At 37.7% G+C, this 26,974-nt stretch overlaps 1 protein-coding gene across 1 annotated transcript in view; it reads left to right on the top strand.

Moving 5' to 3' along the window:
* The window catches only part of LOC134651479 (uncharacterized), a 58,204-nt gene that overhangs the window by 6,703 nt on the left and 24,527 nt on the right, over positions 1-26,974 (top strand). The window contains exons 7-9 of the mRNA XM_063506591.1: positions 3,045-3,221; positions 7,156-7,276; positions 21,851-22,063. Coding sequence (XP_063362661.1) covers positions 3,045-3,221; positions 7,156-7,276; positions 21,851-22,063 — 511 coding nt within the window. The remainder of the gene's footprint in view (positions 1-3,044; positions 3,222-7,155; positions 7,277-21,850; positions 22,064-26,974) is intronic.

The following is a 26,974-nucleotide window of genomic DNA, read 5'->3' as shown; positions in this document are numbered from 1 at the left end:
GGTATGGTTTTTCACATTATATTTGAAACAAGTATATTTGAAATATTTATTTTTCAATTACCTATTGATCTGAGCTAAAGAATTTGGCTTGACTTGGGCTTTCACTGTTAGTACAAATATTACTCATGACGTTTGTACGCCCAGCCATGCATACACAATGTGTCCATGCAATTTTGCAGCTTGCTGTACATTAGCTTTGTTTTTTTTTTTCAAACGATAACTTAAAAGTTTTCTTATTGACCCTAGTCAACCAGATCTTGTCAGTAAATAGGAACAAAAAAACTATACTCATTCTTTTCTTTTGGGTGCTAGTACTAGTGTAAGACAAAGATAGTATGATTCTCTCTATCTATGTTTGAAATCAAACAGACTTTTGACACTATAAGTTCAATTCAAAAGTTTATGAAGAATAACAAATATAGTTTGTCAAAGGATTGTCTCATTTCAAACATAGACAGAGAAAATCATACTATCTATGTCTTGCACTAGTACTAGCACCCAAAAGAAAAGGACGAGTATAGTTTTTTTGTTCTTATTTACTGACAAATTTGGTCTGACCACTTAGAAATATCTACGAATTCAGGTATTCCTAATGGTCGATTCTTTTTAGGGTTCCGTAGCCAAATGGCAAAAAACGGAACCCTTATGGATTTGTCATGTCTGTCTGTCTGTCCGTCCGTATGTCACAGACACTTTTTTCCGAAACTATAAGAACTATACTGTTTAAACTTGGTAAGTAGATGTATTCTGTGAACCGCATTAAGATTTTCATACAAAAATAGAAAAAAACAATACATTTTGGGGGTTCCCCATACTTAGAACTGAAACTCAAAATTTTTTTCTTCATCAGACCCATACGTGTGGGGTATCTATGGATAGGTCTTCATAAATGAGGTTTCTAATATCATTTTTTCTAAACTGAATAGTTTGCGCGAGAGACGCTTCCAAAGTGGTAAAATGTGTGTCCCCCCCCCTGTAACTTCTAAAATAAGAGAAATATAAAACTAAAAAAAATATATGATATACATTACCATGCAAACTTCCACCGAAAATTGGTTTGAACGAGATCTAGTAAGTATACTTGGTCAACCAGATCTTGACAGTAGAAAAAGGCGGCAAATTTGAAAAATGTAGGCGCGAAGGGATATCGTCCCATAGAAAATTTGAATTTCTCGCCTTTTTTTACTGACAAGATTTGGTTCACCAGCTATAGTTTTCTTTTAATACGTCATAAATCACTTAAATACGGAACCCTTCATGGGCGAGTCCGACTCGCACTTGGCCGCTTTTTTTTGTTCTTATTTACTGACAAATTTGGTCTGACCACTTAGAAATATCTACGAATTCAGGTATGCCTAATGGTCGATTCTTTTTTTACCTTCTATCTATTCCTTAGAATTCTTGTCCTAACTTATACCGACAATAGAACATTTACATTACGTAAACCTTACAAACTACTAACGAGTTCCTTACATTTATTGTTCTCTTTATCATCAATCTCGTTGCGTTTAAAACGCTCATCCAAGCATAGACAATGTGCATTCATCACTTTCATTACCAGTGCGTTGGAAAGGGACGGCAAGTCGTTATGTCGTTAACACCTGTACCCGTTTACATTTTGAGAGGGAAGCGAACCATAGAGCATTTATTTCTATTGCATATCTCTCCACGGTTTTTGCTTCGAAACCGGAAAAGGGCGTATATTTGAATATGAAAGGGTAATTGTCGGTTCTAAATGAAAAAAAAAACTTCAATGTATTCTCTGAATCTATGGTAATTGAGGGTTATATTCATCATTATCGTTCAATGTTACAACTATAGAATATATTTTTATCCAACTTTGGGCCACCCCACATCTGGCGTCTTTCGAGCGTCGGCGTCGGTCAGCGCTATGGAAAATGACGTCGCTGCGCAGTTGCGTCGACGTTGCGTCGACGTTGCGTCGAGCAGGGCCATAGAGTTGTAGACGCCCACGAAACGCCGACGCTCGAAAGACGCTAGATGTGGGGTGGCCCTTTATGATTGGAATTTAATTTCATAAATTTCATTCGGTTTTTTTTTAAATTCGCTATTTTTTGCTAATTATACGTAATTTTTAGTTAGTGTTTATAGTCGACTATAAAAGAAGAATATTATTCTTTTTTCACAAGAAATATTGCGGGTAAAATATAATTTTGTGCTGCTTTTTCTCACAATATATAAAAGTAAAAAATAGATACACACACACGCACACAAATCTTTTACATTTTCGGGTTCTGTATACACACTGTTTTCTATGATTGGATGCTTAAACTATACAGCATAAGCCTCACTGTTCATTATATTTTTTTCTGGATCCTATCAAATTACCGGTTGCATCAACAACATTTGACGGAGTGGTTGGATACCAGGCTTATTTTTTAAAATATCCAGATACAAAAAGGGGTCGTCCATAAATGTCACACGAATTTCAAGATTTTATTGACGTAACTAATGGATGAACCCAAATGACAGTTTGATGGCTTCAATTTGTCCGACCTCCTGTAATTTTAGTAGGTACCTACAAAATTAGTACAAATGCAAGACAATTGGATATTATATTGAATCAATCAAACTGTCGTTTTAGTATCTGGGGTATACACAGAGCTTTTTAATGTGTTAACCCCTCGTTCGGCAATGAGCCTCGAAATAGGATGCTTTCCGACAACAGCGCATGCGGAGGCCGCCATTTAGAATTTTGGAAAACTGGCCGCCTGGAAGCTGCGTGCCACACGGCGCTAAAATTTTAAATATTGCTTAGCTACCCGAGGGGATATATGTGTGGTATCATAAATTGTGGGTTCAGACCTCGATTGCTCTGTATAGGTATAGAGCAGAATTTTTTTTTCTCGAAACAATGCAAAAAGAACTAAAAATACAAAAAAAAACTAAAATTCGGTCATTCTTATCTTACACAGACAAGAGGTTAATGCAACCGGCCTTCTATTGCAAAATATGATCACCACCCCTGCCACAGCTTAAAACATAAAATAAACACAGATCCTAAAACTCCCATACCTTTTCAGAGCCCTGAAGAATTGCCACAAGATCGGCGAGGGTGTCTATGGGGAGGTGTTCCTTTGGCGAGCCCGGGATGGCCGTGCGCGTGTTATGAAGATAGTACCAATCGCAGGCGATATCAAGGTCAATGGGGAGCACCAGAAGGACTTCCACGAGATCATATCCGAGATTGTGATTGCTATGTAAGTCCCTTCATGTAACTAGTAGTACCTGTAGTATGATTGGGAGGTGTTCCTTTGGCGAGCCCGGGATGGCCGTGCGCGTGTTATGAAGATAGTACCAGTCGCAGGCGATATCAAGGTCAATGGGGAGCACCAGAAGGACTTCCACGAGATCATATCCGAGATTGTGATTGCTATGTAAGTCCCTTCATGTAACTAGTAGTACCTGTAGTATGATTGGGAGGTGTTCCTTTGGCGAGCCCGGGATGGCCGTGCGCGTGTTATGAAGATAGTACCAATCGCAGGCGATATCAAGGTCAATGGGGAGCACCAGAAGGACTTCCACGAGATCATATCCGAGATTGTGATTGCTATGTAAGTCCCTTCATGTAACTAGTAGTACCTGTAGTATGATTGGGAGGTGTTCCTTTGGCGAGCCCGGGATGGCCGTGCGCGTGTTATGAAGATAGTACCAGTCGCAGGCGATATCAAGGTCAATGGGGAGCACCAGAAGGACTTCCACGAGATCATATCCGAGATTGTGATTGCTATGTAAGTCTCACTGTTTTACCCTCATAAGTAACTTTACAGTGGCGCCCAACTTATTGTTATGAAGATCGTACCAGTCACGGTCGCCAAGGGCAAAAGGAGTACACCTGAATTATTGATTGCTATATAATTATTACCGTCATAATCGTGCCGCTCATAGTTTTGAAAATCCTGCTTGGCTATCATAAGATAAATCACTACGATTTTTACGAACCGATTTTGTTGCTTTAGTTTAGAGTATGGCGCTTGTGATAGTAGAAGTAGTTTCACAAAGTTAGTTGCCGAGTAGGCGTGCAGTATGTCCTTCTATACGCCTTACAATTGCGTTAACATAAAACGAAGGTCTAATTGTAGTACCAACATTATGAAATCGAGCTAAATAAAGTACAGAAAGCTTCAGAAACAAGTTAAAATAAATTCGCTCTGAATAAAATTAGGTAATGTTAGTAAAAGACCCGAAACATCTGTAGATCTGTACACGTCACTGTCCTTACGATATTCATTATTCACTCGTCCTTTTAAAGCCTACAAAATATGTCCAAATGTCATAATCAAGAAATCTAGAAACGAGAAAATAATAGTAAATAATTAGCACTAATAATACAGGAACTAACTTTTTTAGCTTTCAAGCTGACTGTACCTAATTAAATGTCAGAAATCTAAAGCAACATGTTTCGCACAAGCGTCCTATACCTGACATACTCGCAACGTAACCTTATACACCTTCAAAATTACGCATTCCCACATGCACCGGCGTCAACCGAAATTCATATAGGTAATTTCCTAGAATTGAATACATGCTGGCTGTTATTATTCAACATGCGAGTTGAATACCCTGACCAGATTACTATGACCTCTAGATTTGTTACCAAATAACCACAGGGCCTACTGCCAACATCGAAAAATCGAAATCGTCTGCGTCTCTGTCGCTCGTATGCGCAACAGCAATAGAGAGGCAGAGAGAAAGAGAGAGAGAGGGATTTCTATTGGACTGGTGGAGTGGACAAAGTACACTTGAATCACCAGCTATTAGCTCGACATCGAAATTCGTGTATCCGTCTCTGTCGCTCTACTACAACCGGTAGAGACGGAGAAAATCGACTCGACACGCATTGTAGAAGTAACAAAACGTGCTGGCTTATTCACCCGCACGCGAGTGTGACTCATGCCTAGACCGACGTGAAAGATAAGTCACGGACATGATGTAATGCGAGTAATACCTATAATTCAAACAGCAACACTCTTAACTGTCCATCGGTGGACCTTATGCCTTTTGTAATAAGGTTTACGAACTGTCAGTTAACAGTGTAGGTGTACAAAAAGACTACGCCATTGCCCATTAATGCCCATTGTTTACAGTTAACACTTCGTAAACGTTTATGCGAAAATATAAGATACACCCACCCGGTCAGTTAGAGTGCGAGTAAAGCCAGGAAACTAGAAGGGAACAAAAGATGTGGTGCGCCGCGCGAAACTTGCGATGGAACACATGGCCATTGGGCGGGTTACCTTTTATCTATTTTTTATCAAGTTTTAGATTTAAAATTTTGCTCGTCAGACCACTAAGTGTAGTGATTATATATTATGTACCTACTGTACGCAGGGTAATGAATGTAATGATGTGCAGCTGAAAGTAAATGAAAATTATACGTTTTCGTGATTTTATTATATCGAACCAACCGTTAACATTTTAAGGTTTTGATTGGAGTCTCGCAAATATAGTCTAGTTTCCGTATGAGATTTTAATGACATTTGCCTTTGATTAAAAGTGTAAAAATACAATATTAAAACTACAATTTTGCCTCGTCAAACATCTTTAAAAATTGCTGTTACAAAAGAAATGAAACTTATCAGCGGACGACAGCTTTTCACTCAAATGCCACATTCTTTAAATACAAATTGATATCTTATTGAGTTAAAATGCCGTATATTATTTAAGATTCGTATGGCAAATACGGTCTTTTAGATTAGCGCGGCAGTAACAAGCAATCCTTTCACTTGCTGTAATAGTAACTCGATACGTAATATGTCAGTAAGTCTGACTCATGGCATTATGCTTTTTAACTCCTTTTTACTCTGTACGTAATAACTCCGAATGAATCGTTCGTTCTTGGTATCGACATTGAGATATGAGAGCAAATTTTTCTTAGTATGTATTTTTTGAAGTGTTATTTATTTTAACAGTCAAACAGGCAAGCTATATGAAAGCGAGAGGGACTTAGGGGTTTTTTTTTTTGCTGTGAAAATATTAACGTAATAATCTAATTAGACGTCTAAATTATTGGACATAATTGTTGACTATCTTTTTTTTAATTCTAACCATAATCTATGTTTGTTGAGCACCAAGGAGGTTTGAACTCAAGACCTGTCTTGTTTTGTACCGTAAAAAGGGTTAAAACTATATAAACATGAAAACTCTAAAATCTAACCACCTTGTATTTGAAAGCCTGTGATCTAAATCACGTAATACCAGCCTAGATTTTTTACCACAAATCCAATACATTTTGGTCACGATTGCGCAACCATCTGCGGTAAAATCTCTAACCGTAACCACTACACGTCAACTATAACGAATCCGTGAAGGGAGGAAATGACTCCAAGTTTGATTAGCGTCACTCATTGTTATTTTGAAACGGTGTCCACCACTTTGGTAACAAAAAAGATGTATTTTGGGACCGGTACCGTGACATACAGCTTTTTAGAAATAGCAGTCTGTGTAATTTGTAGTTCGAATTCTTTTATATTATCTAGTTCCCAGGGAATCCAGTAGTTTATTTTTTGTAACTATGCACCGTTTGAAAACTAAAAAGTAACATTCAAATTCGAAATAATTTGTTGCTTGTTAGTAAAATTGCTGAATGTTAGAATTCCATTTCTTGGAAATAATTTGACTTAAGTTTCGTGTATGCTGGTTCAGTTCTTTGTTCAAATATAACCTATTAAGTTATACATATGTTGAGTTTATTTAGAAGTGTACCTATTGTTACTTGTAAGTCTTGTAACAATCCCAAAAGGACTTACGAACTACATATGTAACACTGTGGTGCGACCGGTTTATCAACTATCAAACTATTTATTAATTAAGTAAATAAGTTAACCGGTCAATTCCATTCTCATTCTGAACGCGAAAAGAATATACCTTAAAATCTCAGAATATACCTATCAATTAAATACCCCAAATGTCTTTAGACATTAACACATTCATTGCCACCCAGCCAAACAAGACATCCGCGCCAGGCCACACAAATTTCGTCATATAAAGCTGTAATACCACGATCCCGACTATCGGGTCGTCCAGCCTGGGAACTAAAATCATAAAATACCCGATAGTCGGGTTTTCGGCACTGCATGTTAAATGTAGGTAACCTATGTTTGCTTGTAATTAAATGTTATGTTATTGTTTCAGGGAATTGAGTGCACTGCGCACTCCTATAGCAGAATTGGAACGACAATTTGATGAAGGAAAGACGGACATTGACACACTCGACTTACACGCGATACAAAATGCTACTGACATTTTTAATGAGGTAAGTGCGCTATGGCGCTTATATATTCCCTACTGTTTTATTCCATCTATTAACATGAATTTATATAACAAATGTTAACAGCGAAAGATCTTGTAAACGGTCTTTTCCACATTAATTTGGTAAAAACAGTTGTTTCATTAATTTATTTGTGGTTTATAACGCGATGATGTTATTTGTGGAATCAGGAAGACATTTAACGTGTGATTTAATGGGTATTTGCGTGTCATCTATTTCTTTGGCGCCGCGAGACTGGGTTTTTACATTTATGTGAAATCAGATTGAATATAGTTCTGGGTGACATAGTTGGGTTTTTACAAATACATTTACCTTAACTTCTTATTATAGCCTACATAGGTGAAATTCTTCAGATCACTTATGAAAACATTAATGAGTAACTCTGACTAATTTATGAATCACCATTTGTAAACCGAATCTTTTACCAAGAACGTTGACTGAACAAGGTTCATAATCAGTATTTCAGTACTGGACATTGGCCAACACAACAGGTGCTCGTCTCTTCTCAAAACTTTGGCTTTTTCCAATTTGGTCCGACGCCGAATTTTACCTGCCGTCCCCTTTTTTGTATAATCTACCTGCGTTTTTTTGAAAGTTAATACTCAGGTACCCGTACCCTTTCTAATTTTCTAGGGGAGTTAATTTTTTAAATTGTCTCAAACCATTGTAGTTCTTAATAGCGTGGGCGGAAGGTTTATTATCCATTAATCTTGTCTTTTTAAGTATAATGTGCTCAGTCACGAACCCTATGTTGGAATAAATTAAGAAATAAACGGAGACATGCCTTTACATTTTGTTTTTCATGTTTATTGTTAGGATATTACATCAAGCTTAATGGCTTATATTGTACTTGTCTGTTTTTACATAAATTAACTAACGATTAGTCTAGTGGACATTTTAACAAATACATATTGCGTTTTCCTTTTGTGGTTATATGTTTGCTGTCATACGTGAAACGATAACCCGATAAATTAAGGTTCAAAATAGAAATATAAATGTCTTACATTTATCCCAGCCCAGGTCCTTCTACTTGATAATCTGAACTAAGTACACTTGGCTTTAGAAGCACTTATACAGTGTGTAAATCCAATACGGGCGAATATTTAAACGGTGGTTATAATAGGACCTAAAAAGTATATTGAGATAGATTTTACTTAGAAATGCAATGAAAATTTTACCCATACAAAATAATTCGGCCCGCAATGTAATACACCACACAAGTTACGGGATACGAGCTTTTTAAAATAACTGTCAACGCTTGTTGGCGGTTACAATAAAAAGCTCGTATCTCGTAATGCCATGTCATCTGATTCTTAATGTTTGCAGTACATTGCTGCTCGGTACATGTGAAAAAAATTAATTACGGGGTCATAATTAAGTGTAACTTAAAAGAACTTCCTAATTAATGATTAGACGGGTAAATTCTACACCCGGTTTAATTTATTGCTCGTATTGGACTTACACACTGTATTATAAACAAATTGCATATTACTTGTCAAGCGGACCCCAGGTTGATGGGAGCTGTGGCGAAAAGCCGGGACAACGCGAAAATGAGATGGATATTTTCTCTTTCGTGATGGACCCACTCTAGTACTGTCAAAAATAAGACCATTCAGGAGGTTTCAGGCTTTAAAACACACAGGGATGAAATTTAAATCCAAAGCTAAACTTTTTTTAGCGATTTTGTCATCGGTCCATAATAAAAGTTGTTCAGTATGACCTATAAGGCTATAAAGTCGCGACGCAGAGTATGCCTGGTGATTAAACATTGAAAATTTCACCCGGTCTTTATTTTCTGTCGGTCGATAACTTGCCGAGCTCTGAGGTAACAGCATATCGAGTCGAGAACCTCTTTTTACACCACTTTTTGTGGTAGGTATCCATCACATTCTTACCGTCACTAACTGCCCATTCGTAAACCTTATTACAACGATATAGAGTCTAACAATGATAAGATAATACGCTGTTAGTACAAGTATACTTAGAGCAAGATTGCGCAACGAACGTGAATGTCCACGGGGGGTCTCAAGCTCCGTGTCCGTGACGTCACGCATCGGACAATATCGACCAACGGTCAATAACGTAGTGGAAATTTTATTACCCAACGTATAAAGTCAATTGTAACAGTAACGTCTGACAATTGCTGGACCGTATGGCTTCCCAATAAGGATTATGAATTGTCATTGCACAGTCAGTGGATGTTGGTACGTTTTTTTTTGTCATCAATACGAGGGGTATTCAAAATATTCTCGGTATGAGAATGAAAACAAACAAGTACGAAAAGTTTGATATTTTTATTTTTCAATATACTCCCCCCCTATGTTCATACACTTAAAAGATCGATCAATTATTTTTTTTAATCCCTCGTAAAAATAAATTTTATCTTTCGTGTAAAAATGCTCCTCCACTGCCGCCTTCAATGCTTCATCGTCAGAAAATTTATTTCCACGCAGATCCTTTTTAAGATTGGGGAGCAAAAAGAAGTCGCTGAGGGCTAAGTCCGGACTATACGGTGGGTGAGTAACAGTTTTAAACCCACATTCAACAATAGCTGCCTTGGCAATATGAGCAGTATGGACGGGGGCGTTGTCATGCAGAAGCAGAATACCTTTGGTTAACTTTCCTCGCCTCTTTTCTTTAATTACATCCTTTAATTGACGTAGAATGTTAGCGTAGTACTGTCCTGTGATATTTACACCTTTTTCTTTATAATCGATTAGTAATACTCCTTCACAATCCCAAAATATCGTGGCCATGACCTTGCCAGCTGAAGGGATGACCTTGAACTTCTTGGGATGAGCTGAACCCTTAATGTGCCACTGCATGGACTCTTGTTTACTCTCTGGGTCATAATGATGAACCCAGGTTTCATCTCCAGTAACTATTCTTTGCAGCACCTCATCAGGATTTTCACCGCACAGGTCAATAAAATCGGAACAACAAGCTACACGCATGTCTTTTTGAAGCCGAGTCAGCATTCGCGGAACCCATCTTGCACTTACTTTTGACATATTAAGATGGTCATGTATAATATCATGTACGGTACCAATAGAGAGATTGGTTACTTGTGCTATAGATTTTACCTTCACTCGACCATCTTCCAATATAAGTTTTTCCACTTTATCAATATTTTCTTGTGAAGTAGCTACTACAGGCCGGCCAGGTCTAGGGTCATCTTCAATACTCTCCCTTCCGCGTTTAAACTCGCTTGACCACTTTTGAATGGTAGATAAAGAAGGAGCAGACTCACGGTAAACACAATCCATTTCCTCTTTTATGGTTTTTTGATTTTTACCCTGTTTTGTCAAGAATTTTATCACGCATCGATGTTCTAATTTAGTTAACATTGTCAATTCGCACATGATGTTCATGTTTGTTCAGCAATTGCAGAAAAACAAAAGACCATCTCGGTTCGAATTATACTTTTTTTTAATGTCAATGAATAAACCTTAGCGGCCAGTAACGAAAGAAATTTTAGAAGAGGTCGTAAGATATCAATACCGAGAATATTTTGAACGCCCCTCGTACGAGTAGTGTGGTGTAGAATTATGGCCTCAGTCATGATATGCTGACGAAAATCGGGTTTTATACGGACACGACGGCCCTATAAAATCAAAGTTGTCGAAGTACTTGGCTTTAAGCTGTAGATCTCGTGAACCTAAGCGCTTCTTCAAATAATTTTATATTAATATAATACATATTTATTTTATAATTTATTCAGTGTGCTTGGAAGATTGTCTATGAATGAATATGAACAAATTCTCCTTGCCAAGAACACAAAAGCTTAGTAACACTCTATTTAAACAGGTTCTAATAAAATATTTAAGAAATATAAAGAATTCTTACCCTTTGACCGCAATCCGCCAAGAAAATATTCAAAGCATCTCTTATATGAATCACCTCATTCATGTAGATAGCGTTATGTCTTGCCAATTGATAAGCAAGTAGGCCAGACTTATCAACGCGAGACAGATATCTCTGTTCAAACTTACGATTTGTGTCCTTATTGGCATGGCATACTGATAATTGAATTAAAATATGGTTTATATAACCCTTATTAATCTTATAAACGCCAAAGGAACTCTGTCGACCTAGCTGTCTGTTGTCTCTACACTCTTAAACCGCTGAAATCTTGTAAATAGATCCCGGAAAATTCTAATTTCGTCGGTCATCGCTTCCCGGGCGATAACTCGTAAAGGCAATGAGCTCTGGTGGACGTCAGCTGCCGCTCCGTTGGTTTGAGGAACGGCAGCCAACCAGACACGTAAAAAAATGTTGTCATCGCATCACGATTGAGACTTTGTCCAAGTATAGATGCTATTGCTATTTAAAAAATCCTCAGCCGGTTGTTTTCAATCAAGTTTTAGTCGTACTTCTACAATTTATCACTTCAAAGTCTCTGCAGAAGTTAGCTAAGGACGGTATTCCACCTCTCCAATTTATTTGTCCAATGTGCATTACGTCTCACTCACCACACACCTCCCTCCTACACCAATTCCCCTGTCCAATTTCTTGGTCCAATGTGTATTTGCGTCCTTAGACAGATTATACGTAATTTTATTTTGAAACGTTTTATATTCAAGTACTTTACAAAGGATATCATAATTATGATTAGTAAACCTCCCATGTCGTTTATCTTTCGAACAATCACAGACTTTATTTTTAAAACACGATAATTAATCCTCCACACCTTTATCTTTAACAATAAGCCCACAGCAATTTCAAGTATACGATGATTAATCCAACATTACCGCGAACAGCTGTCCGTTCGCGGAAGCCCGGTTTCCGCATTAAAAGATGCAAACCCACTCTGAATGCATTTTACAAAGCCTTTATTAAATAAATAATAAGGTTTAAATTACGTTGAAATTAGCCTTAGATGATGACTCGGCCGTTTACGGTTTGCAAGTGCAACGACTTGGCATGAACAGCAACATTGTGAACAGAGATGGACGGTATGTCCTTGTAATAAGGCTTAGGAGTGGTCAGATATGTGGACGGGATGGATATGGGCATACATAGCTGAGCTGAGCATTAGCGTCTTATAAAACCTGTAACGCAACCTTTGTACCCTTTGCTAAAACGTTGTATGTCGAGATCTGGACAGTAGACAAAAAGAGAAAATAGTATTGGTTTAAGATAAAAGATAAGATAAGATAAAAGATTTTTATTCGTGACGTTCACAAAACATGTACGAACATGTACAGACAACAACAGCAAGAACAGAAGAGAACAATAAGTGTGCATCACGAAATGGACCCAACTCAGCATAATGCTAGCTATAAAGCCAGCGCTGGTCTTCCGTAGGGCCCATTCGGTGATGCCACGACAGATAACACAAAAAGATACATATTAAAACATTTGAAAAAGATACACAGAAGAAGTAAATAAGAAAACAGAGAATACAAAAATTTATACATGAAAACGAATTATGAATACAAACAAAACAAAAAGAAAAGAAAAACATAAACATAGACAAAAATTTATAATAGACGAGAAATTATGAACGCGACCATACCATGCGTCAACGCTTGCCTGCAACTGCTAGCGCCAGCGGCGACGTGCGAAACTAAAACTGCATAAGCATGGCATGGCATGGTCGCACCATGGGAAAAGTTAAACTAGAAGATGGACAACACAATATTAAGTGGGCGTAACAAACTCATTACCGCGAGTGTCACTAGTCCTGTTCAGTTTATATTATAATCAAAGTTTCAGCAAAACCTACGATAATTTTTTTATTGACTTGATTATTCGATTTAACATGAGTAACATGACTCAGTTTCCGAAAATATATACGATAAAAAATAGCGGATCTCACAAACATTGATTATCTTGCCTTATAAGCTTATAGCTTATTTGCTAGGTGATATGATCAGGGATTTATGCGTATAAACACAACAACTAAGTTTATTCTGCATCTTACATATAGCTGAATATTGCCTAAAAAGTTATTTAAGACAAGTAAAACTATGTATTTGCTTTATTATGCCGGATTTTCCGTATACGTAAACGGACGCGGATAACTGATATCCATATTCTAGTACCTACGTAGCAGAAAAACAGATCCTTGCTGGGGCATTCCACGAGAATGTCGCTTACGTAACGCTTTCGCCTTGTATGGCAGCTACCTTAAGACGAAACAGGAGCTGAGATTTAAATATATTAGGTAAATATACCCGTCTCGCTAACGGAAGCGGCTCCTAAAACTAGTGCGATAAGGACAAGGCGAAAAATCCTGCGTAAAAATCTCAAAAATCGAGGTTTCGTACTCGACTGTTTCCTCCTCCAAAACTTAACCAATCGTAACCAAATTTGGAAATCTAAATGATTATGAAATTATCTGTGTCGGACCGTTTTGCTTTTTTGGCTAATTGATATCAGTTTTGAATACCACGCCTCTCATTTCGGCATAGTCAATTAGGCCATTTTGGCCATTTTTGAAGGGCTAGAGCCCTCCTTAAAAAACGAAAATATCAAAAAAAGCAAAACGGTCCGACACAGATATTGACAATATTCTTCGATCAACACGGAAGGGATGCGGCATTCGCACTATTTCCCCTCTGCCTAGGTACAAGATCAACTGATCTAGCGCGGGTAATAAAACTAGTTGCGCTCGGATTTTTAACTAGACCGAGTCCAGCCGCGCGAGTGAACACAGCAGCAGAAAAAATGCCTAATTGCTCGGTTTTTTGTTGTAAAAAGGGGTCGGGGACATCAAATTTACAAAAAGAAGGTGTTACATTTCACACGTAATATTTTTTTTACATGTCATACGTTTAATTATATTTAAACACAATTATTATATTTTAGTCTCATGTACTTGCTGGATTTATCGATTTTTCTCGCCCAGTACAAATTGCGGATCGGTCGAGCAACAAATCCGACTTCTCATCTCTTGACGAAAATGTGTTAGTGTGCGTGTTGTGACACTTGTGATTCGTCCGTACACAAAAACGGATCGAGGTGTGCAAGATTTGTCTGTGTAGGGTGTCATTTTCTATGTATTTGTGTCGTCATTACAGATTGGATTTTGTATGCAAGTGTGTGAGAAGTGCGACTGTGTGCACGTTCCCCCCCGCGAAAAATGGCAGAATGATTTGAATGTCAAGATATCGCTTGGGCCTATCCCTTCCGACCTGTCGGAAGCCCGTGTTGATCGAAGACAATATTAATCTGTGTTGAAAAAATCATTGCTCTAGCTTCAAAACCCACGGAGGAAACAGTCGAGTACGTTTGTATCGAGAAATAACCACTCCTGTTGGCTCTTAATCAAATCCCTAAAGTTCTAGAATATACTGCCAATTTCTTACCCAAGTCGTGAAATATTAACAGACCCAATATAGCTTACTCAGCATTTTCAGAAGTATTAGAATAATGTCGTTACGTAAGCGACATTCTCGTGGAATGCCCCTGCTAAAATATCAAGCCATCAAGGAATAACTTTCTCGGAGAGCCGATAGCGTTAGGTATATTGCTTATACCTCAAGAGTTATTCATTGACGAAGAGGTGTAAAGTAAATCTTTTTCTTTGACACACCTGGCTGACAATTTGGCTGAACTAAAGATTTATTGATTGTATGAGATGTGTAAAGTCTAACAATCATTCGTGCCTTAGAAACAGCTGAAGTAGACGTCGCTGAACAGCATCAAACTGTAAGTGACGGCCAAAGTGGTCAAATATATCGTAACACGTCTCTGTTACAATATAAATAAGGATGTGTTCCGACATACTGCCATTTTGGCAGTACTAGATATCAAATCAATCTGACTGTACGACCCCGTACATGTTGCAATGAACGAATGAATGAAAGAATGAAACACTTTATAACCCAAGTTCTCAAAAGTTGACGCTTTACAATTCAGTTAACACAATAATTATAGAGTCTGTGCGGAAAGAGAAGAGTCGTGGAATGTACTAGACTTAGGTCGGGAATCAAACTCGGGAGCACAATTTTTTCCTATTTTCTACACCTCTGTGTAAAACAGAATAACTCTTTGGTTATAAGTTTATAATAACTAACTCCTTTTGGCATTGCCACTAAGTCTGAGATAAGATTATGCTCAGATGGCCGTGATACTGGGTGTGCCGAGATTCCCATTTGCATTTATCATCACGCACTGACTAAATAGTCTGAGATAACGTCTTTGTTTAAGCCGGAGGATTGATATATGTTATGATTTGTTTGACTGTCTACATTATTCAAGTCTAAAGGGGCCCACTGATTACCAGTCCGCCGAACGATATCAACCTGTCAGTTGTTCGGAGCTGTCAATTTTTTGTTCTAACTGACAGGCCGATATCGTCCGGCGGACTGTTAATTAGTGGGCCCTTTTAACGCAAGTGTCGACTGAAACAGGGGGTGAAAAATCAAATCAGCTTTTATTTTCGAGCTGTCAAAACGATTTGGCACTATTGAGCTTATATGAGACATAATAATATGTCTGTGATGTCACGAACCTTCTACTTATTTGTTTTGTTCAGTTTCATTTCATGTTATTAAAATCTGATAGGTCCAAATAAGTAAATATGAATAATTCTGTGTGATATCATTTTGTGTCTGACGCAAAAATCCGTAGTTAAGAAGCAAATTATTGGCAAGGTGCGCAGTCGGTGGAGGGGGAAGTGGCGCTGATCGTCACAAACAGGTAATCTTATGGAATGTCTGACATTAGTACTAGCGGCAGCCGCTTGAACTAATTTTACTCCATAAGATTTAACGTAGAAAGTCTGCCAAAATGAGGGCAGCACCAGTCGTGCACCTAGCGAATACCTATAAAAAAACTACTAAATTATAATGTCTTATTCAAAGTCCGTGAACTTAGAAAATTACATGTCATTAGAATCGCTAGCTCAACTCGCGATTTCCCTTGCAACTGAACATCACCCGTCCCTCTCTTTGTATACTCTCTCTTTCTGTTAACTAAAGACCCCATTAATTACTCTATAGTATACTCACTTGGTCAGTTGTGCAAGCTGCATGAATTCTATTCCATTTCTAATATTTAATTTGCAGCTGGTTGTTTAAACAAACCAGACAGTACATTTTAAATTTAAGACCAACTTATTTAAGCATAACATATTTTTAAAACCTTTGTTAGTTAAATTTTTCAGACTTCGCTGGAATCAATAATTTCGTCTGAGACGGGCGGGCGTTCTGTTTTTCTTGAAGGTGATATTAATTGTCTGAGAGAATTGTCAGTAAAACTCATATTCATAAAAATAGAGACGTATTAGCCCGCGACTTTATCCGCGTACTAGTAGTTCAAAACTTTTGGGTTGAATTTTTAGAAATCCCTACCGAATCTATACAACATTTGAAGAATATGTATCAAATTTATTGACTGCACTTCGAAAACAGTAAACACATTGGGTTCTGTTTCCTTATTGTATCGTGTGGGTAATATTGTATCCAAAACACTATAATATAATATGTCCATTGTTTTCCCCTAAAGTTAGCAACTAATTATATACCAACTGCTAAAATTTAACCGTATTACGTAAAGTGTGGTTCGATGTCACCTATAAATTTCAATAATATTTCGTCATCTACAAAATAACCTTCTACAGTAAATTCATTCTCAATAACAAAAACATGAATGGCAGAGAGACAGCGTAATTGGTCCCGTACTGATTGACTGTAATAACAGTAAAATGTTTTATGCATAGCAATGTACGTTTACAATTACATATGGAGGAATTAGAAATAAAAACTACAAATTTTTAATTTACCTAATTTAACCCTCCGACAGAAAAAACGAGTAAGTTTGACGTAAACCGATTCAAGTAGGTACCATTTTTAGGGTTCCGTACCCAAAGGGTAAAAACGGGACCCTATTACTAAGACTCCGCTGTCCGTCCGTCCGTCCGTCCGTCTGTCACCAGGCTGTATCTCACGAACCGTGATAGCTAGACAGTTGAAATTTTCACAGATGATCTATTTCTGTTGCCGCTATAACAACAAATACTAAAAACAGAATAAAATAAAGATTTAAGTGGGGCTCCCATACAACAAACGTGATTTTTGACCGAAGTTAAGCAACGTCGGGCGGGGTCAGTCAGTACTTGGATGGGTGACCGTATTTTTGGTTGTTTTGCTCAATTTTTTGTTGATGGTGCGGAATGCGGAACCCTCCGTGCGCGAGTCCGACTCGCACTTGGCCGGTTTTTTTTAATCTAAAGTCGATATGATTTTTAGATATGTTTATATCGGGGATTTCTAAATTTTAAAAAACGTAATTATACATAAATGAGATTAATAAAATCCAGTAATCATTGAGATTCAGAAAGAGGGTTGTTTTATTTTTTTATAGTATAAAGATATCTTCAACAATATACTTAAATTAACACTCTTGAAAGCAGTTCTTATACCATAGTTTAATGGATGGATGTATGGAGTGGAGAGTCACATACAGCAGGCTACTTTTTATACTTCATTAGAAGACAGCTGAACCCAAAGGTCTAACTAAGCATAACATTAATTATGTTTGTCTTAATTTATTGTTTCAACACGCAGTCGCAATTGAACTGTGGACAAACGACCAACCTGTTTAACAACATCTGTCGAATCGCCCTCATTGTAGGTTCTTAGAATTGAACCTAGTATCCCAACCGTTGGAGTACAAACGATTCTCAGCTTTAAGCTATACCTGGTATATATATAGTGCGATTTTCGATGTATCTTGTGGACCGCAAAAAGGCGCCCGTTAACGCCCGCGCTCTCGTTACCAATGGGTATACAGTTCACATATTCTGCACTACAGTATCAGGTCTTACCCTAGGACTCAAACTATATCCATATCGGTTTATATAGCTGGTCAAGCAAATCTTGTCAGTAAAAAAAGGCGCGAAATTCAAATTTTCTATGGGACGATATTCCTTCGCACCTACATTTTTCAAATTTGCCGCCGTTTTCTACTGACAAGATCTACTTGACCAAGTATATGTACTATGACTATTATAGTGAAGATGTAAATTAAGTAAGGACGCTAAGCACAAAGAATTTCGTACATTGACCCGCCAGTTCCTATTTCTATCGCACGCGCATAATTATTTTGCTATCCCGCTCGCACAGTGGCATTGACCGCCGGCATCATCGAAATCTTTCGTGCATAGCATTCTTACTTTAGCAGATAGACAGACTATTAAGGCTTATATATAAACACTGTCACGCCCCGCCCACGCGTCGCCCGTAAAACGCGCCTGTGTGACAGCCATTATTTTCGCATTAATAGTATTAGTAGAGATACTGTTACGAGTCTGAAGATCTACTTATATTGGACTTTGAGCTATTGAGTCAAGTTCTGTGAAGCTAGCTACTAGCAGCGGGCTCAGCACGGTTCCATTTTTATCGACTATCACTATGCCCGTCACTTTCGCACTTACATACTTGTTAGAACGTGACAGGCATGGTGACAAATGATAAAAATGCGACCGTGCTACTAGGGCTGAAAGGCAAAAAGATAATTAGTCGTCGGCACGCCTAGTCTAGTTGCGGCTAACTGTTACTATTCCTAGTTTTGTTGCCGACCAGGTTCTAATAAATGAAAAACTATTTATACCGCGTTACATAAAAAAAGCGAAGATTACAATAATAATTTGTTAAAAAAATAACCCATTGTTCGTAGTAGGTATTGCGAAAATAAATTTCACCTCCTGCCTTCTATTTCGGGAAAAGTAACCCTGCAAATGTCGATTCTAAAAATAATTGTTTTAAAAGTCAAAGCAGCCATGAAAAGTTTGAAACATTGGCATTATTTACTTACGTTTACGTTACGTTTACTTCGTTAGCAAAACGTGTAATACTATAAATTCGCAAACCCAAGTGAGGTATGAAGTAGGAATATATTCGTACTTTAAACTGTAACGTCAGCTGCAGAGGTAAATGACCCCTGCATAAACTGTTTGAATGCAGGGGGAGGAGGGGGTCAACTATCTCTGCATTTTATGTAGCCTGTCACTCCCACAAATGACGATGATTTAATGTCAGCGTCATTATCCTAAAAGTAGGCTTTGAGCGTGTCAAAGAAAACACATTAATCTTCTTTCTTTGCCATTGAAGTAACCTGAATAACCTCGAGTTCACAATAGACCCCTCACTTTTATTTCTGACATTACCGAGGGACCTTCAGACAGGTTATCTACCTAAAACAAAATATTTTAGTACGCCTAGCAACAGTCAGACATTTTTAATATCAATCATTTGACGTGGCAGAGGGAAAGTTAGGCGTATTTCGAAATCCTGACTGATTACACAGCGACTCTCGCCGGCACTTGAGCATGCAACGATTCCTCATACTTAAAAGTTTGACAAGTACCACGCTCGAACTTCATTATTCACAACAATCCCTCCCTTTGTCCTATTTAAATCTGTGTTAGCTTAGAGAGACGAAATACTCGATCAATTTTCTTTGTATTACAGTTTTCGGCAACAAAAACAAATACCAGACATAGATTTATGTTACTCAAATGTTCTTGCCGAGTTTCATATTATTTCAGCATGCCGTTTTGAAATGAGAGTTTAATTTCGATTGTATGACGGGTTTTGGCTACTCTAAACACCTTAGGCCCAAGGTACACTTGTAAGTTTTAAAGTTTTTGAACTGTCATTCAATAGAACTTGCTAACTATGTAAATAAACCGCCATACTAAAATTGAGACTGAATGTCAATTTACTAGTAACTTTTGTTTTGTTTACATAGTTAGTAAGTTCTATTGAATGACACTTTACATACGTAAGTAGGGACACAGCTATACTACAGAATGATAGATGAATATCATTTTCTCATTCTAACAAATAGCTTTGTCCTTACTTACGTAAGTAAAACTTACAAGTGTATCTCGGGCCTTACAATAGACCCTTTTATTAAGTTTTAAACAGGTTTTATCTGAAGCACACTAAACTTTATAACGCCTAGCAACCGACATACATCCACAATACCCAGCAGTCCATTCATTTGACGTGACAGGGGGTGGGACGCATACCAATTTGTGAACCAGTTCTATTCCGAGAACGGGCCTTATTCTCCTGTGTTTGACGTTTCATAAGTTTCATAACGATGTGGTTTCGTTGATTTAAGAGTGAAGGAAATCTAAATGTTACATTTTTATCTCGTTGGTGCTTAGTGAAGTTACTTCCAAAAAGATAAGTTTTTTCTAGCATGTAAAAATTGTATCGTCAAAAATACAGTTTTAAGGTGAAATTTTAGTTTGGAGCCGTAATGGTATGCTTTCTGATGACTATGTGAAAGTTTCCGAAATTAAGAAAATTTTCCCCGTGGAAAACCTCGGAAATATCTCTTATTTACACGACTGCCTAAAAAAAGGAGTGTATTGTTTTCTATGGCTGTACTTATGGCTTAGTCTATCCAAAATGTTAACTTTAATGTGCTTTAATCCTGTGAAACAAATCGGGAGCTTTCCAAACTTTTTGAAAACTTTAAGCTACTGAAGGAGAGGCACTGATCTTCATAATAAAAATAATAGAATACTTTATTGCACAAATAAAATATACCAAGTTATACACCTAAAACTAATTTGAGTCTTACGTGACAGATAAACAACAGAAGGACCACAGAACAGCGACCATTACCAGACAACCTATTCGTATCGAAATTATTTTTAAACATTCGCATCTGAATAGGGCTGCGGAATGAATGCAAGTAATTATCTCGTCGGGCCGGCTCTTATTGAAATGATCGTGACGCGGCACATTCTGGGAAGCATTAAGTTGGAGTCGAATTCGACCATGACTCGCTCTGAAAACTATGGAAAGATGAGTGAATTGTAAGGAATGGACCCGCGTTTTGGATGTTGTAACAAATATGTTTGTATCAAATCTGATGTTTTGCTAACGATTTGATAAGTTTTGATCAATCAGTCTATTTTAGGAGTTATATAGGTAGGTAATACGAAATTGTTGTCATCATATAAACCTTAATTTCAGTCTCTTATTATTTTATGAACTTCCACTTAAGGTTAGATGGGGTAAGAGGAACATAGTTTATTTTTCTCGGAGCAAGAGAAACATTAAACTCTGACCACGCTAACTTTGCAGTAAGAGTGCATACATATCCAAAAGCGTAGTTCTACTCTTGGGGATTCCCAAGGAGAGCGCAAACATATTTAAAGATACATGTGCATTCATGACATATCTTTGCGAGCTTCGTTACTATTTACTGTATCTGATGTTGCCTCGGAACCCAATTTATGTACATCACCAGTCTATTATTTACCCATCTCGTGAAAGCCAAGACCGTAATCGCCACAGCAATTTAACACTCGACTGCCTCACTCGGGCCCTTCGGCTCCAAAAGTTCGTTGAATCCAACCAAACCACAACTAATTTCATCGCGTTTAGATACGCATTGGGAAGCGTACCGCGTGCCCATCCACCGTTGAATTCTTTTGTGTAAATGACCCACAACTCACTTCCAAAACACTATAAGAAGCTTTAAAAACACAAGGCACTTTCAACCTTAAGTTGTCACGGCTAAGGTGTGTTGTTAAACGTGAAAGGTGTTAAGCGTCAATGGTAACCAAGCGATTTCCAACCTTAGGTATTAGCAGTAAGGTGCGTTTACGGCAGCTACACGTTGCGGCTGCTGGATCTGTGGGAACTGTACGACGAATGCAAGGGCTCTGAGAACGACAACCCGGCCATACTGCCGTCGGATCAGCAGTACATTGTGTTGGAGCTCGCGAACGCGGGGCAGGATCTGGAGAGCTATCAGTTTAATAGCGCTGAACAGGCGCATGCTTTATTCTTGCAGGTAATTTACATTTTTTTTTTCTTGTTGTGTGTATTTTTTTTTTGTTTTGTGTTAGTCTTTCTGGTGGACAAAATATTTGACTGTAACCTTCTCGCCGCCACTGACTTGATTTTAAAGACAGTATATTTAATGCCCCACACGCTACGACTTTATATTATACGGGTTGATTACGTGCAATTTGTGGCTTAGCGTTTGATGACACTTTATTACTTTATTGACGTGGCGGCGAAAAGCTAAAAGGCAAATTTTCTTGCTATAGCATCATTAAAAATAAACCTACTTTTATTGAAACTATTGTGATTTGTGACAACAGTTGTTAAATGTACCCTAAATTGCTCACCAGTTAGACGCCATAGATTTAGGTTCTTTATCCAAAAGTTAAGAATATTGGTGATACAAATGTTACAAATTTGATACACCCGTAAAGTATATCGATAATACTCGATACTAGTTTAACACGATGTAAGCATAAGTAGGAATTACTTCAGTATCCTTAACTTTTAAAACAAGTTTAATTTTTGTTATTGTGTCTGTGTTTTACTAATTTTTTTCGTAGCTGATACAGCGTATAAAGATTTATCATTTTCATTAAAAAAAAATTAAGGAGATTTTTTTATTTATTTCTAAATTACTTATTTTTAAGTTAAAGCACGGGACTTTGTCTTGTATCCTATATGAGACATTTTAAATCTTTGCATTTTTTAGTTTGCCTGTAAATATGTTTGCATTCATACTATGTTGATTTATAAATGTGTACATGAATGGAAACATTGTAGCTATCCTATTTTGTAATTCTAGTATACACACAAATTGTTATTGTGTTATTAATGTTATTATTCCATTGTAAATATGCAATTATGTACACGTCCGCTTCTAGTTATTATTTTGCCGCATTGATTGCAACAAGTTTGCACATTATGTATTACATTTAATTTGATGTTATGTGCGGATGTTTTTTTGTTGTTGCACATTTGTAGTATACAATCATAAATTATAGTTTGGGGAAAAAAGGAGGACTATCCATTTTACGACAATCAAATTGGATTAAATACGCTACACTTGGTAACATAATTTTTATTAAAACATGGGAAAGGGATCAACATTAAGTTTAACCTTAATAGCAAGTAGTACTTTACCAGGAATTCAGATGTCTCTTATAGTTTTCCCCACGGAATCTTCAAATATATTGCGTTTAAGACTTTTCATGTCGAGAATGTTTGACAAGCGAGATTCATTGAGCTAGTCAAACGGGGTCAATAATGTCCTCCAAATAAAACTATCAAGAGCGTTATTCAGATTTTACATTTTGATACTTGACACGGTTCACAGAGCATCAAGCGCGAGCGATCTAATCATATCAATATCACAATCAAGAGCAAGCGAATACTGCTCGGAGACGCAAATGACAAGATCAGTGACGCTGAATCGTTTCAGCCTTGTATTTGTAAATAGTGGGTTTTTCTGTTTATATAGTACGCCATATTTGCAATATAGAGGGCGCCTTTGACCTTGCTGTTCGATATGCAATCATTTAACTTAACTATTCATTTACAATTTTAATTCGCTTGTCACTCAAGTTTAAAAAAAGGACGCTTACCACGACCAATTTCTTACATTGCCCTGCCTGTTGCTATCTCTATCACACGCGCATAGTTATATTGCTGTCCCACTTGCACAGTTTCATTACCGCCGGCATCATGGGCGGGACAGCACTATAATTAGGTACGTACGCGATAGAGATAGAAACAGGCGGTTCCAATGTAAGAAATTCTTCTTCTTCTTCGCGTTGTCCCGGCATTTTGCCACGGCTCATGGGAGCCTGGGGTCCGCTTGGCAACTAATCCCAGTAATTGGCGTGGGCACTAGTTTTTACGAAAGCGACTGCCATCTGACCTTCCAACCCAGACGGTAAACTAGGCCCGTATTGGGATTAGTCCGGTTTCCTCACGATGTTTTCCTTCACCGAAAAGCGTCTGGTAAATATCAAATGATATTTCGTACATAAGTTCCGAAAAACTCATTGGTACGAGCCGGGGTTCGAACCCGCGACCTCCGGATTGCAAGTCGCACGCTCTTACCGCTAGGCCACCAGCGCTTCACGAGCGATCTAGTCATATCAATATCACAATCAAAAGCAAGCAAAAAATATTGCTCGAAGAGACGCAATTGACATGACCCTGATGACGTCACGTCAAGATCAGTGACGCTGAATCGTTTCAGCCTTGTATTTGTAAATAGCGGGTTTTTCTGTTTATATAGTACGCCATATTTGCAATATAGAGGGCGCCCTTGACCTTGCTGTTTGACTATTCATATACAATTTAAATTCCCTTGTCACTCAAGTTTAAAGAAGACGCTTAGCACGACCAATTTCTTACATTGCCCTGCTTGTTGCTATCTCTATCGCACGCGCATAATTATATTGCTGTCCCACTCGCACAGTGTCATTACCGGCATCATGGGCGGGACAGCAATATAATTAGATACGTACGCGATAGAGATAGAAACAGGCGGTTGCAATGTAAGAAATTATTTAATGAAAAGAGTTTCATCACTAGTTTTGACGTTGCGACATCTAAATATTAGATTACGTATCTAAATATTAGATGTTAATGTCTGTATTTGACTCCGCTGTTATCTTTTGTCGCTGAGTAATCTGTAATAATTCATATTTAAACAATCAGATAAGAAACTACATATATGTCGAAATCTTAGTTATTTATCCATAGATTTATAAAATTCTGGCTGATGGTTTGTCTTCTCTCAAGATAAATACAATTTTGAGTTTCCAAAATTAAGATTCCAAATTCAATGAAATGTGAAGTCTTTTTATTTGCCTCTGGGCAGTTAGAGGCTATTTAAGCGGGTTTTCCACCGCGAACGAGTAATGAGCGAGAGATGGCTAAGCGGAGCGGACTTCGTTGTTAAAAAATAGGTTTGCGTTTCCACCAACAAAGAGTTTAGTTGTTTGATTCCCACCGCAAAAGAGAAATGAAAAAGAGGAATGAGCGGAGAGGGCTGAACGGAAAATGAGAAATAGAAAATGAATAGTCGATTTCCACAGAGAGCGAGTTCAGTTGAAGTTTTGAACTGGTTGCGTGTGGTCGTGTTTGAACATGATGTCGAGCTATACGGAATCAAGTGATAGCGATTATTTTAATAATACTGGTAGAATAGCTTTCCAAGATTCTTGTGTTTGAAATTAATGCATCTGATTGAAAAGACTACTTACCATCTTTTATTTCTTCAATAAATCGCTCCATTGCCAAAAAACACGACTCGTCAGTCAATCACAGCAATATGAAAGCGCGCTCGGTGCCGGCGGCGGCGGGCAGGGAGGGGCGGAGACAGCAACGAGTCCTTTTCAAACTAGTCGGCCGGACCTTGACGCAGCGGGCTCATTTTAACTAGTTGACTCGCTCCGCTCACCTCTTTCCCTGTGGAAACGCGCCTATGTAATTTACCATTGCGAGTTGACCGGACTCCGTAATGACACCGCTCCGCTCTCACGAGCTGAGCGAGCTCATTTCAACTCTTTTTGCTCATTTTGTCATTTCCGCTCGACTATTTGTTGGTGGAAACACAAGTACGTAGTTTTAGTCTTGCGAGTTAAACTAAGTCCTTAATGAGACCGCTCCGCTCGCGGTGGAAAACCCGCTGTAGGGTAAACAATAGGGTATTTGACACATGTTGAATTTTATAACTAAATCTCTAATTAAATATATAGAAAATGAGCAATTTATCACAATACATTGGAAATTTAAAAAATATATGAGAATAATAAAAAAATACAAGACCCTAAAGTAAAAAAAAAATAACTTCCAAATAGGAAAAAAATAATGATGCCAATGCCATTCGATTCCTTATATTTTATGAAAAAAATATTGTATAGCAACCATATACTTAAACGCAATTTTTCACCGACAAAATTGCAATTTCCTTGTTTTCCATACATTGAAACGGCTTCTAACGTTACATGATGACGTCACGATGTATTGCCATTTTCTATGAAGCGTTTCGTCAGTAAAGTGCAGGTGCCAGACTTTACCATCATTTGTGACTTTTGTATTGCTTTAAGACAATGGGTCCCATACAGACATTTAATCCTCAAAACAAACCTGATCGACTTATACCATTCTTAAAAAAATGACAAATACAATACAATACAATACAAATCCTCTTTATTGCACAACCTCAGAATAAATGTACATGGAAACACAAATAATACATGAAGACAGAGGTAAACAACAGGCGGTCTTATCGCTAAAGAGCGATCTCTTCCAGACAACCTTTAGGTAGTGGAGAAATGAAAAATGATATAATTAGGAGGTGCAAAAAAACTAATACCCTAAATACCCTATTTTATTGCCGGTAGCCCTCTTCTGCACCATTAAATATATCTTAAGTCAGCAGTGATAACTTTCCTACAAACTTCTAATAGAGAGTTGATACTCTTCAAACTGCTGGATCGATTTCTATCAAACATAACCAAGAACCACCGCAAGGAAACTCGCTTTCACGTAAAAAACCGCATCGTTATCGGTCCATCCATTAGAGAGCTTCGATGCCAGAGACAGACAGAACATATAACACATTTTCAGTGCCAATCATTGGCTTGTCACTGCATCTTATAAAACAAAGTCCCCCGCCGCGTCTGTCTGTTTGTGTGTTTGTAATTTTGTATGTTCGCGATAAACTCAAAAACTTCTGAACGGATTTTCATGCGGTTTTCACCTATCGATAGAGTGATTCACCTATCGATAGAGTGATTCACCTATCGATAGAGTGATTCTAAGGAAGATTTGTGTTTGTTAACCCGTGCGAAGCCGGGGCGGGTCGCTAGTTTATATTTTAAAACCGATTGGCATTTAATCATCGCGCCTCAGTCACGTGTCTCTAACTAAACATTAG

This window comes from Cydia amplana, chromosome 10 (genome assembly GCF_948474715.1).
Source record: "Cydia amplana chromosome 10, ilCydAmpl1.1, whole genome shotgun sequence".
Classification (NCBI taxonomy): domain Eukaryota; kingdom Metazoa; phylum Arthropoda; class Insecta; order Lepidoptera; family Tortricidae; genus Cydia; species Cydia amplana.
Note: the sequence above shows the minus strand (reverse complement) of the source record. Positions and strands in the feature narration are given on the sequence as shown.